The sequence below is a fragment of the Symphalangus syndactylus genome, chromosome 21 (assembly GCF_028878055.3).
Source record: "Symphalangus syndactylus isolate Jambi chromosome 21, NHGRI_mSymSyn1-v2.1_pri, whole genome shotgun sequence".
Taxonomy (NCBI): domain Eukaryota; kingdom Metazoa; phylum Chordata; class Mammalia; order Primates; family Hylobatidae; genus Symphalangus; species Symphalangus syndactylus.
The window spans coordinates 58,161,695-58,172,656 of NC_072443.2; the positions used below are offsets into that span (position 1 = coordinate 58,161,695).

Genomic DNA, 10,962 nt, shown 5'->3' on the forward strand with positions numbered 1-10,962 from the left:
TTGCTTGAGTAGTGTCTACAACAGTGCTGCCTCCTCTGGTCTCCAAGGACTCTGAGGACCCTCTAAACACCAGCCAAGGTCCCTGCAGAAGCCAGTATGCTTTCCTCCCACAGGGAGGTTTAAACAGGTGGCCAGGAAGTGACAGAAGGGCCCCGATTTGATGGGATGAGGAAGTGGGCCGCCCCACTACCCCACAACTCCTTCACCCCCACCGCACCCCACCAGCCTTCTGAGGGGGATCTGCTTCCTGGGGACTCCCCAGCAGAGGAGGCTGCCCATGTGCCTGCTGAGGCAAAAACACCTGCAGCCAGTGTGCCCTGGAAGGAGTCAATTCACTGTCCCCTGGGTTATGAAGAGTTGACCACAAAGGCCTGGGACAGGGCCTGACTTCTGACCTGGGACACTGAGGAAAGCCCCTGAACACATCGCAGGCCCTCCCCTCCCCACGGCATCACCGCAAGATGAAGGCCTCAGCAGACAGACGCACGTGGTAAGCCTGACCGCAGTCATGAGGCACATGGCACGAGGATGCTCGGGAGGGAATGAATTGGTGCACTCTTCTGACTAACTCAAAAACGAACTTGTTTTTGCCCCGGAAACTTAATGGCACATCCCTATTGCCTTATACCTGAGCCCCACTCAACATTCCCAGAGCAGTTCCCCATTCCCTTTACTTCACAGATGCCTCACCACTGAATTGTGGGAGGGGAGGACCTGCCAACACATCCATTTCGCAGAGAAAGACACTGATGAGGCCAGGGTCACCATAGCAAGGGCGTGGCAAGAGGTCAGACTCCAGAGTCCCTCCTTCTTCCCACTACTCACACCGCTTCCCAGGAGGCCCACAGACCTGGAGCCACAGAGGCTGAACTTCCATTCCGGAACCAGTGCCCACGCCCACAGCCTCATATCGTGAAAAGGGGTCAGTCCTCCAGGGAAGGCGAGGGAAGCTGTTTCTCAGCTTGAACTTCTACCAGCGTGGCCAAGACTGGGGAGAAGGGCACCTTCCCACTGGTGATCAAAGACAAGATTAGCATCCCACACTTCGAACCAAGGCAAAGCCGCACAGCCTCTCTTTCTCATTGCCTCAAATTCCTAACTCATCTCAAACCATCTTTGTACTTAGCAAGTCTGTAGCAGGCTCCATGTTTATCAGTGGAAGTCCTGCTCTTTCAAACCACCCAAGCCAAGAGCCAGCCCCATAAGCCAGGTCCTAGCCACATTCTGGACACCGTACCTTGCTAGACAGATAGGGCACCTCCTGCTCCCACTTCTCCTGCAGATTCCTGGTTCTGACGACTCCTAGGGCAAGGAGTTTGCACTGTTAGGGGGAGAAATGAAAACAACAAAAAGGGAAGAAAGCCGGACTTCACATTAGTGTTTTGGTAACTAATTTAATGCAACCTTGGGTTGGCGAGAAAATGGCTTGCTTTGTGGGGGGAGCCCTAGACCTCTCCGCTGTCTGAATATTCCATGTGTTTGTTTCCCTAGAGGGCTAGAGAACCCTGGACACAGAGTTCAGCAAGAGAGAGTGAAATTAAAAGAGGTTGTGAGTCTTTAACCTTGAGCCTGAAATGAATGTGAATCAATCCCAGACTCTTGGCTTCCTTGAAGCCGGGTAAACATTCGAGTATGTAGAACCCATCTCAGACCAGGGCCTGTGCGTTTCCTCAGAGCCCTCTGACAACGGGCATGGGTCTCCCTGCTCCCTTTGTGCTGACGAAACCAAAACATCTGAAACCCCGCTCACCGGGTCCCTTCCTCTCCTTCCCCTCACCCTCGCACCCAAATGCAGCTTATGCCAAAAAAAAAAAAAAAAAAAAAAAAAAAAAAAATCCTACCTTTAGGGTAGGCAGGGAGGGGAGATGGAAGAGCTTTTTTTTCCCATAGTTTTTTCCATTTCAGCCTCGGAGAGAACCGAAGTGGAGACTTGAGATGGCCGTGGCGGGGTGTCCCAAAAAGTCTTGTCCCCACAGTCTTGTCCAGAGCAGTTCATTTTTTCTGTTGTCTCCATGCCAGGGGGAGGGCGGAGGGGCCTCATCTCATTGTGTGTCATCCCCTCTGCGTTGTCAGTCACATGACAGGGTCCTGCCACCTCCCCCTGCCCCACACATACACTAGGTGTTCCAGTTAGCATCTGAATTGCACTTCAGCCTCAGAACACACTGAGCACCAGGCTAGGCAGCTACAGCCTTGATGCTATTCCCATTCTACAAACAAGAAAGCTGAGGCCTGCAGCGCCTTCTTTGTTTTCAGTTAATCAAGGTGTAACGGCTCACTTGTCGGGAGATCAGAATATGAATCATCTCTGCAGAGCCACAAAGAGGGACTCCAGGGGGAAAGAGCTCAGAGCAGCCACAGTGGCCATGATGGAGCACCAGCATGAAGGCCATGTCTGGCTGGCTCTTATTTGGCACTTGTTGCCTCTTATTTAAAGCACAATTCCAGCAAGTGGGGTACCCTGGAGTCCCAGCTCACAGTATGCAAGGTGAAAGGACAAAGGTGCTTTTCAGAAAACAGAAAAGTCAGCACTAACTAGTAAGAGATGGCTGACAGCAAGGGAGAAAAAACAAGCCAATCCATGGGGTCTTACCTAAGACCAAGAAGGATAATTGACAAACCTTATGTTAAATTCTTCTCTGTGCACTCTAAATTAGAAGTCAGAGGAGCATATGACATGCTTTAGAAAGAATTCCCTCTGCAACAGTAAAACAAACCTTCAGCGATGACACTTAAAATCATCAACCACAGTCACCTAGAAACTCCACTTCCATGAAAGAGGGCTTTCCCCACCAGGGTTTCACAAAGGAGCTACCCCTGGGTTCCGCTGAGAGCTCAAGTCCTGGGACTTCAGGGGCCTCCCCACGACCGTCTCGTCCAGTCCCCTGCCTCCCCGCAGGCCTGTGGTGTAGGGCAGCCACTGCTCTGCAGGTGGATGCCACTTGGCCTGCACACAGCAGCCAACTAAGGCTCTGTCCTAGAGGTGCCAATGCCAACTTGTTTTCTCCACCTCTGACTCCACTCTGAGTTGGGGCTGGGACGAGAGGAGGAGGCACCTTTGTCCCAAGTCCCATCAGACTCTTGAGATGACAGGCACTGCTGCCCCTCCCAGGAGTCCAGAGAAGGGACACCTCTCTTCCAAGTGAGGGTCCTGTCCCTCTGCACCCTGTGAGGCAGGACAGAGGACAACCAGAGAGCTAGTGTGGCTTGTCCACAGTCAAGGCACCAGATGTGGCAGAGCCAGGACGCAAGTTGGGTCTTTCTGCCTCCAAGTCCAGTGCTCTTTCCACTAGCCTTGAAGACTCAATGACCAGCCTCCTCCCATTCTTCAGCGGAGGAAACTGAGGCCCCAGGATGTGTGGTTCACAACTGAGACAGAAAATGAAAGAACTTGCTGTTTCGTGACTCAGTTCCACACACCCCAGAATCCCACTGGGGCTGGGTTTGGCCATCTGATTCCAGCCTCGTTTTTTGGTTTTGTGTTTTCAAAGCACAAATAAAGAAATAAACAAAATCCCCCAGGAAATAAGAGACCCCAAAGCAAGCTCCAATAACTGGCCGGCCAGGGCTTTGAGTCTATACTCGAGTGTTTACCTCCCAAATGCATGAAGGAAAGAAACGCTGGGTACAAACGACCTCCGTTCACATTGTCCAGGCTTCCAAGTGTAGCCGTGTGTCTGTCTGTGTGTGCCATGTGGCTCCCGGCCTCCCCGTGGCATGCAGCCCGCCCCCGAATGTCATCTGTCCGCCAGCTCCCGTGTGCTTTCTGGCTGCCTCTGCTCTGCACCTCAGAAAGCCCTGGGTTGGCTTTGGTTTGCTTTGCTGCCTTTGGTTTGATGTCCCCGTTCTGTTTGGCCCTCATGTATCTCTCTCATCCCAGCTCATCCAACCGTCTCTCCTTTCTGTGCCTTTTCTGTTTGTGACACGTAACATGTTCCATGTTGTATGGTTTCTTAACTGTGTGTGGTTTTTCCAAGATGAATTTTTTTAATAGCCTCTCCTCTTTCCTATTTGATTCCCACCTGGTCCTCCTCCCCGTCTGCATGGTTGAACCTCTGCTTTAAAGTGAACAAGGCTCAGTCTCTCACTAGGTGTGGGTGCCCGCAGGAGTCGACTGCGCTTCCTTTAACCACTGTTCCCCATCATCTCTTTGATGGTGCTTGGTGATTCCTCCTGTCCTAACACTAGTTTCTACCAAAACCAAAGAGATTTTTAAAAACCAGCTCAAGGATGCCTATAACCTGAGCCCCCTTTTTCACTCTCCCCCATCCTGTCAATGCTAATAACACCCAGCGACTGTGGATTCCAGCCACCTGCTTTGCCCTAACCCTTCTCCCACCCGCCCCACCTGTGAGCCCCCCGAGCCTGGCTGTGGTCCCTGGGCGGTGCTCCTGACCCCTGTGCTTCCCTTGCAGATCCGCGTCGTGAAGGCGTTCCGTAGCTCTCTCTATGAAGGTTTAGAAAAGCCTGAATCTCGAACCTCCATCCATAACTTCATGGCTCATCCTGAATTCCGGATCGAAGATTCCCAGCCCCACATCCCCCTCATTGACGACACCGACCTGGAAGAAGATGCCGCACTCAAGCAGAACTCGAGCCCGCCGTCATCACTCAACAAGAACAACAGCGCCATCGACAGTGGGATCAACCTGACGACCGACACAAGCAAATCAGCTACCTCTTCAAGTCCAGGGAGCCCCATCCACAGCCTGGAGACATCGCTTTAGCTGAGGACCCTGTCGCCTGCCCGCCCGCCCTCATGGACCCCGCTGCCACCCGCCTTCCGGGCACCCATCCATCCAGGCACCCAACTCACCCAAGCAGCAACGAGCAACAATCGGAAACCAAATACTGGAGAGAAAACCAACGTTTCCACCAACAGACCCTCTCTCTGGCTGCGATGCTGTTTGAACTCTTTTTCACTTCGAGGCAAGGGGCGGGATCTCCACTGGGGGCTTACGGGAGTGAGCGGTTTTCCCAAAACAAGCCCTTCCTGGCTCCCACCCAGACATGGACCAGCCATGCACCCGCCCAGCCACCACGTCCCCCGCATGAATGTACTGTACACTTTCAATCCTCCCCTTGTTTGGTTTTTGGGGGTTGGGGAGGGGGTTTTTTTGTTTGTTTGTTTTCTTAGGCGGGAACTGCAAACAGACTCTTTTCTGAGACTATTTATCCAATCCACTGGTCTGTGAGTTTTTGAAATGCTTGCGCAGCATGGTCTCAGTTGTATAGATTAATTTAATAACTTTTTGAAATTGCAGAGCTTAACTCGCCTAGTAGATTTGCACCAATGGAACCGAAGAACTTCATAGACACTCACAAGGTTATATCCATTTCTTTGTATCTATATCAACGTATACTTCTCCAAGACTGTATACGTCCATATAGATAGGTAGATATATATATATATATATATATAAATATATATACATGGATATATAAAGTTTCTTTGCCGGCATGTTGCCTTGTTTCCGCTTAAATTGCTCTATTTTAACTTATTTATGTCCTAAAAGAAGAATGTAATTTGTTTACAAACCTGTAGATAACGTCTTTGGCTATTTGTACGGTTTAAGAACACTGGTGGCTGAGATGCTATAAAAACAGCTCGGCCCAACAGACACTTCCCCTGGGTTGCATCCTTGATGTTTTATGATAGCCATGCTCTGATTTTTGCCTGCTATTTCCGTTCAATAATGTCACTACCGTGAGAGGCTCAGGCAGAAGCCAAATGCTACCGAGTTGCCATCCTGAGGGGTTTAACAACATGCTCCGTAGACGAAGGGAGAGGAGGAGAGAAGGCTTCCTGGGTTTGCAACACTAACGGCCATCCGGCCCAAGGATGCCAGGATCTGCAAAGCACTGCTCGAAGACTTTTCTCTCAATGAAACTCGCTTGAGTTTACTAAGAGCATTTCAAAAATAGGTTCTCTTTGGCACTGTCTGTACAGAGATTGAGGTAGTGTTGAAATATTATAAATGGTATTGTGTTGATTTTTTTTTTATTTAGTAACTTACAGGTTTGTTTCCTTATTAATGGCAGCATCCGAGCTGTTGGCCTATTGGATGAGGATCAGTATGGCTTGCTGCTTTTATTTTTATTTTTGAAGAAGAATAGCCTTTTTCTCTGCACTATTTAGATCCGAATGAACCTTATGATGTGTATATTGAGATGTACTCAGTGTGATTTTAAACCAAATTGTCTTCCTGTAGTCACAATATATACTGTAGCCTTTTAACAGCAAGTCTTGCTTTCCCAATCAGAAAGCCATTCTGAAACCCTACAGTATCACAGGTGAGAAAAGGTGGTTATTTTTTCCCAAGACAACAGCACTAGTAATCCCACTTAATAAGAGCTTATTTAATTGTATGTCAGCCTCTTAACTGCTAAGCACTTTGTGGGTCTCAGCGTTTTTCATAAAAGAACTTTTGTATTTAATACAAAGTTTGCTTTGAGACTTTTCAGCATATGATCTTTTTCCATAAACTTGTACAGTGCAAAAGACATTTTGAATACCATGATCGATGATGTCCCATGCTTCGAGGAAAACCAAACACTTTCCGCCTCTCTTGCAAAATCCATTCCTCATGCTGACCCTCCTCATGATGGCTGTGTCAGCCCGGCCCCTTCCCTTCTCCAGGCCCAGAGAACTCTTCCACAAACAAGATGAGAGCCACTCGGGAAAAGAGCCATAGTCAGCTGGGAGGGCCTACATCTGGATGGCTGTGGAAAAACTTGAGGGTTTGGGGTTCAAAGTCAGCCCATCCCACCTGGCAAAATCCTCCTGGAAGGAGGACCTTCAAGAGCGCATCACCTGAATGTCGTGAAGAAGTATCTCTGAATGTATCCAGCAGAGGAAACTGCATACCCAAAGGGGTGACCAGCCCTCAGATGTGCTTATTGGATTCAGTACAAATGCCACCAAAGCCAGCCCACTGCTGTCCTACGAGGAAGGAAAGATCTGCACGTGTAAAACATGGGGCAGCCTTGGAACATGGTGTTTTTGGAGTTTTCCTTTCTCACAGTTTTACATCTCCCCACTTCTTTGATCAGTCATGTGTCCGTGACCTCGTTCCATGACATCAGGATAGCTGTGTTTGCACGCCATGCTCCATGTTCATCTGGAGCCAGGAGGGGTTCTCAGTGGAGCCTGGCTTAGGGAACAGGGAGCGATGGAAGATTGCTAACATTAGCGTTGGTCTTCTCTTGTCAGGAATGAAGGATGCTTGCACACATGCACCCCCTCACTCTCACACTTGCACACATACACACACACACGAAATGGTTGGTTTGTCAAAACTCACTGTAGTACATAAAGCTTGCACTCTGCGTCCTATATCTAGCAGCATGGGGTACGTTTGGCAGTTCACTCCATTAGGGGGTAAATAATTTATGACCATTCATCTGTTTTTATGAATTTTTTTATCTAGACAATAATTGTAAATAAAGAACTCACCATCTCTGTTCATTTAATACTATGCAATGGTTATGCTTTCAATCGCTGGCTCTTCTGACTCGTGCAGTGTGGTTCTGAAATGTCTGTGGTTTAAAAAAAAAGGCAAAAAACAACATCAAACAGAACATAGTAAATATATCTGTAATGTATACTTTTTTTCTAGTTTGGGACTGCATCATCCACATAGCTTCTTTTCTGCCCTCTAGACAAGGGCTCCAGGAGTAGGTGGCAGATTTGGTTCTGAGAGCTAAGCTCACCAACTTGTCTCCCCCTCAACAGATGAGGGAAGGGCAGGGAGCCCGTTCAGTGACTCCTGGCGCTGTAGAATCACTCATCTTTGGAGGTGAGCAGGGAGACCTCTGAGGAGTTTCCTTGTTGCAACTCAGGCGGAGCTTTCTTTAACTCAGGAGCAGCCTCCATTGCTCCCGCCAACCCCTCACCATGGCCCCTTGTCCCCTTGTCCCAACCATAGCATAGAGATGACAAGAGGGAGGCAGTCCTATTTCTGAGACTGGACCAATTAAAATGACTGCACTGGCTCAAGGACTCTGAACCTGTCTTGTCCTGGGTCTTCCAGTTATTGGAAGCCACTCTTTTCCCCAACCATGTTGAAATGCCACCTTCACCACACACTGATGTCTTATATAGACTTCGATCTATTTCTGGAACTTCTCTTCTCTTCCCTCACTTGGGTGTCTCATCTGGCACCAGCCATACAATTTTAACTATTGTCAATTTCTAATGTCTTATTATGTGGTGGGATGAGTCCCTTCACTCTTCTTTTACAAAATTTCCTAGTTATTCTTTCACATCTATTCCTCCACATAAACTTTAAATTGCGCCCAGTCCTCCACCACCTGTCCCATTCCCACCCCCACATTCTGGGCCCTGTCATTCCCTGTGCCATCATCTTCCCCCCATTGTAATTACTGTCCACTCAGGGCTGTGAAATAGACTATGTTCTATAAAGAGGGACAAAAAGGGCATCCTGATCTTGAGGGAAGCCTGCTATTCCTCCCATCATTTCACCTGCCCCCTAAGCCCAGGAGTTGTCATGAGAGGCCACCAGGCCCCCACTCAATTCCAGCTTGGGAACCAAAGTCACCCACCTTGGTTGTGTTGGGGTGGCCCCACCATCTGTCCCTGGTCCAGATGAGAAAGAGGAGTCTCTCCTAGGCCTGGAGCTGGGAAAGAATGTATGGCCCAGTTGTTGGCACTTCTAATTCTCATCATGGAGAAACCTTTATTCCTGTCTCCCTTTCCTGAACTGGTTTTTTGTTGTTCTTGTTTTATTTTGGGGGGATAGTTTCTTGCTCTTTAATTTGGAGTCTCCAGGCAGTTCTTGCCTGGGCCTTCTCAGAATCCTCACTCCCCTAGCCCACTCTTGCGCTACCTACAGGAGGCTGCCTACCTGGTGCACTCTGACAAGCCTCCCACCCAAATCTCTTTCCTGCCATTGTGTCCAAAATCCCACCATTAAAGGCTCTTGTAGGGAGGAGCATTTCTTGAAGGCTTTTAGGCCTTCCAGAGCCAGGAGGGAAGTCAGACAATAGCAGGAAGTCCCCAAGCCTTTTCAAAGTTCCAAACCAAGCTCTCCTGATTTTAATGTAGAGATCATACCAACCCAGGTGGGGGAGGAGGGTCCCCAGCCCCAGGCAGCAGCCATCACCCCCTCCACTGAAAACGATATTGGAGGCTGCTTTGGGACTGCCCTTCTCAGCCCCCTAAGTCTGTTTTGTAATGCCTGTGGTGCTCTCCCTCCTGGACCTTTCCTCTCGGGGGTCACCACACTTTGCTAACTCTTGTGTGCACATATTTTATAATAGAGTAGCGAGGGAATGGTGCCGCCTCCAGCTTCCATAAGCTGCCCGGGCTCTGGGGGGCTCTGGGACAATCGGGGCTGGGAAGTGACTGTGCTCTTATTGTACACTCTTTATTTCTCTGTATCTTTGGCTTGTGCTCTTTGTAATTAATGGGATTTGTCTGCCTTTTCAACACTATACTGAGCAATAACAATAAATGCACACGTGGAAATGCAGACACGGTACACATCACAAGGCCTTTTTCTGAAGGACAGTTGGGTCCCCACCCTTCGTGGAGTTGAACTCAGGGGGAAACTGAGTCCCTGGGAGGGAAACGCACTTTGCCCAAGGGCCCACAGCTCAGCGGGCAGTCTCTCTCCTTCCACTAGATCACACCTTTTGAACACTCACCATTTGAGGGAGACAGGCTTACCCTGCCATGAGCCATTAACCTATGAGGAATGGTTGACCGTCTCATAGAAAAAGACTGGGGAACGGGGCCTCAGGAGGAAGAGGAGGAGGTTTAGGGACAAGGGGTGGGGGGGCAAAAATCAGGGAAAGTTAGCCTGATTTGGGGTCTGGATTAACCAGAGGGAGGAGATGGGGAATACAGACACTGGATCTAGGTGGCACCCCCTACTGGGGAGAGGGGTAAGGCAGAGGGAAGCCTGGCACCTGAGGAGTCTGGACTTCACAAACCTCTGCTGAACATTGGCAGAGAAAGAGAATATGCCCAGACCAAGAAGTAATCCCTAAGGTTGGCCCAAGGGTTGAGAGTTACACACACACACACGCACTCACACACAATCACAGCTTTTCTTAGGTTGAACTGATCCCCAAATCAAGTGCCATAGGCCCATCCAACTTCCAAACGCAGTTTCATATCCAAGGGTTCATTTAATCCCAATATCAACCTTCAGAGGAGGTATTATCATAATTCTCACTCAAAAGGGCAGGAGACAGCAGCTCAAAGAGGTGAAGAGTATTCCCACCTGGTAAGCAGGAGATCCAGCACTGATACCTAGCAGTCTTGATGCCAGCATCTGCACTCTAAACCTCCATATTACAGCACCTTATGGGCCAAATACCTTACAGCAAATGCCTTAATGAATAAGATACAGTTCTGTTGCTTGTCACAAATCCCCAATCTCTTCAACATCAGTGTCTACACAAGGAAATTCTTTTAATCACAATTATGCCTCATGTATTATATTTACATCTAATATGCCCTTGTCCTCATTTTCCACTCAAAGAAAGTGAGGCTCAGAGAAAAGTGACTTGACCTTATCACCTAAAAAGTCAGTGGTGCAGCTATAGATCTAAGGCCAGAGCCTGTTCCTTGAAGAACAGGAGATCTGGCAGGGCGCAGCGGCTGACACCTGTAATCCCAGCACTTTGAGAGGCCGAGGCGGGTAGATCATCAGAGGTCAGGAGTTTGAGACCAGCCTGGCCAACATGGTGAAACTACTAAAAATACAAAAATTAGCCAGGCATGGTGGCACATGCCTGTAATCCCAGCTACTCAGGAGGTTGAGGCAGGAGAATTGCTTGAACCCGGTGGGTAGAGGTTGCAGTGAGCCAAGATCATACCACTGGACTCCAGCCTGGGCAACAGAGCTAGAGTCCATCTCAAAAAAAAAAAAAAAAAAAAAACAGGAGATCCAAGAGATCCCCCCGGAACCTGCCTTTGTTCCCTGCTCTAAC

At 49.0% G+C, this 10,962-nt stretch overlaps 1 protein-coding gene across 12 annotated transcripts in view; it reads left to right on the top strand.

Annotated features, from left to right (window-relative positions):
- Positions 1-5,466, top strand: part of ATP2B2 (ATPase plasma membrane Ca2+ transporting 2) — a 126,042-nt gene extending 120,576 nt beyond the window's left edge. For 8 of the 12 annotated variants that reach the window (XM_063630704.1, XM_063630703.1, XM_055260184.2 and 5 more), the window contains one exon: positions 4,416-5,466. In XM_063630704.1, coding sequence (XP_063486774.1) covers positions 4,416-4,727 — 312 coding nt within the window. In that variant the 3' untranslated portion in view covers positions 4,728-5,466. Of the gene's footprint in view, positions 1-1,491; positions 1,547-4,415 lie in introns of all 12 variants that reach the window. The other 4 variants (XM_055260187.2, XM_055260193.2, XM_055260196.2 and 1 more) reach the window with 2 other exon arrangements.
- The last annotated feature ends 5,496 nt before the right edge of the window (positions 5,467-10,962 follow it).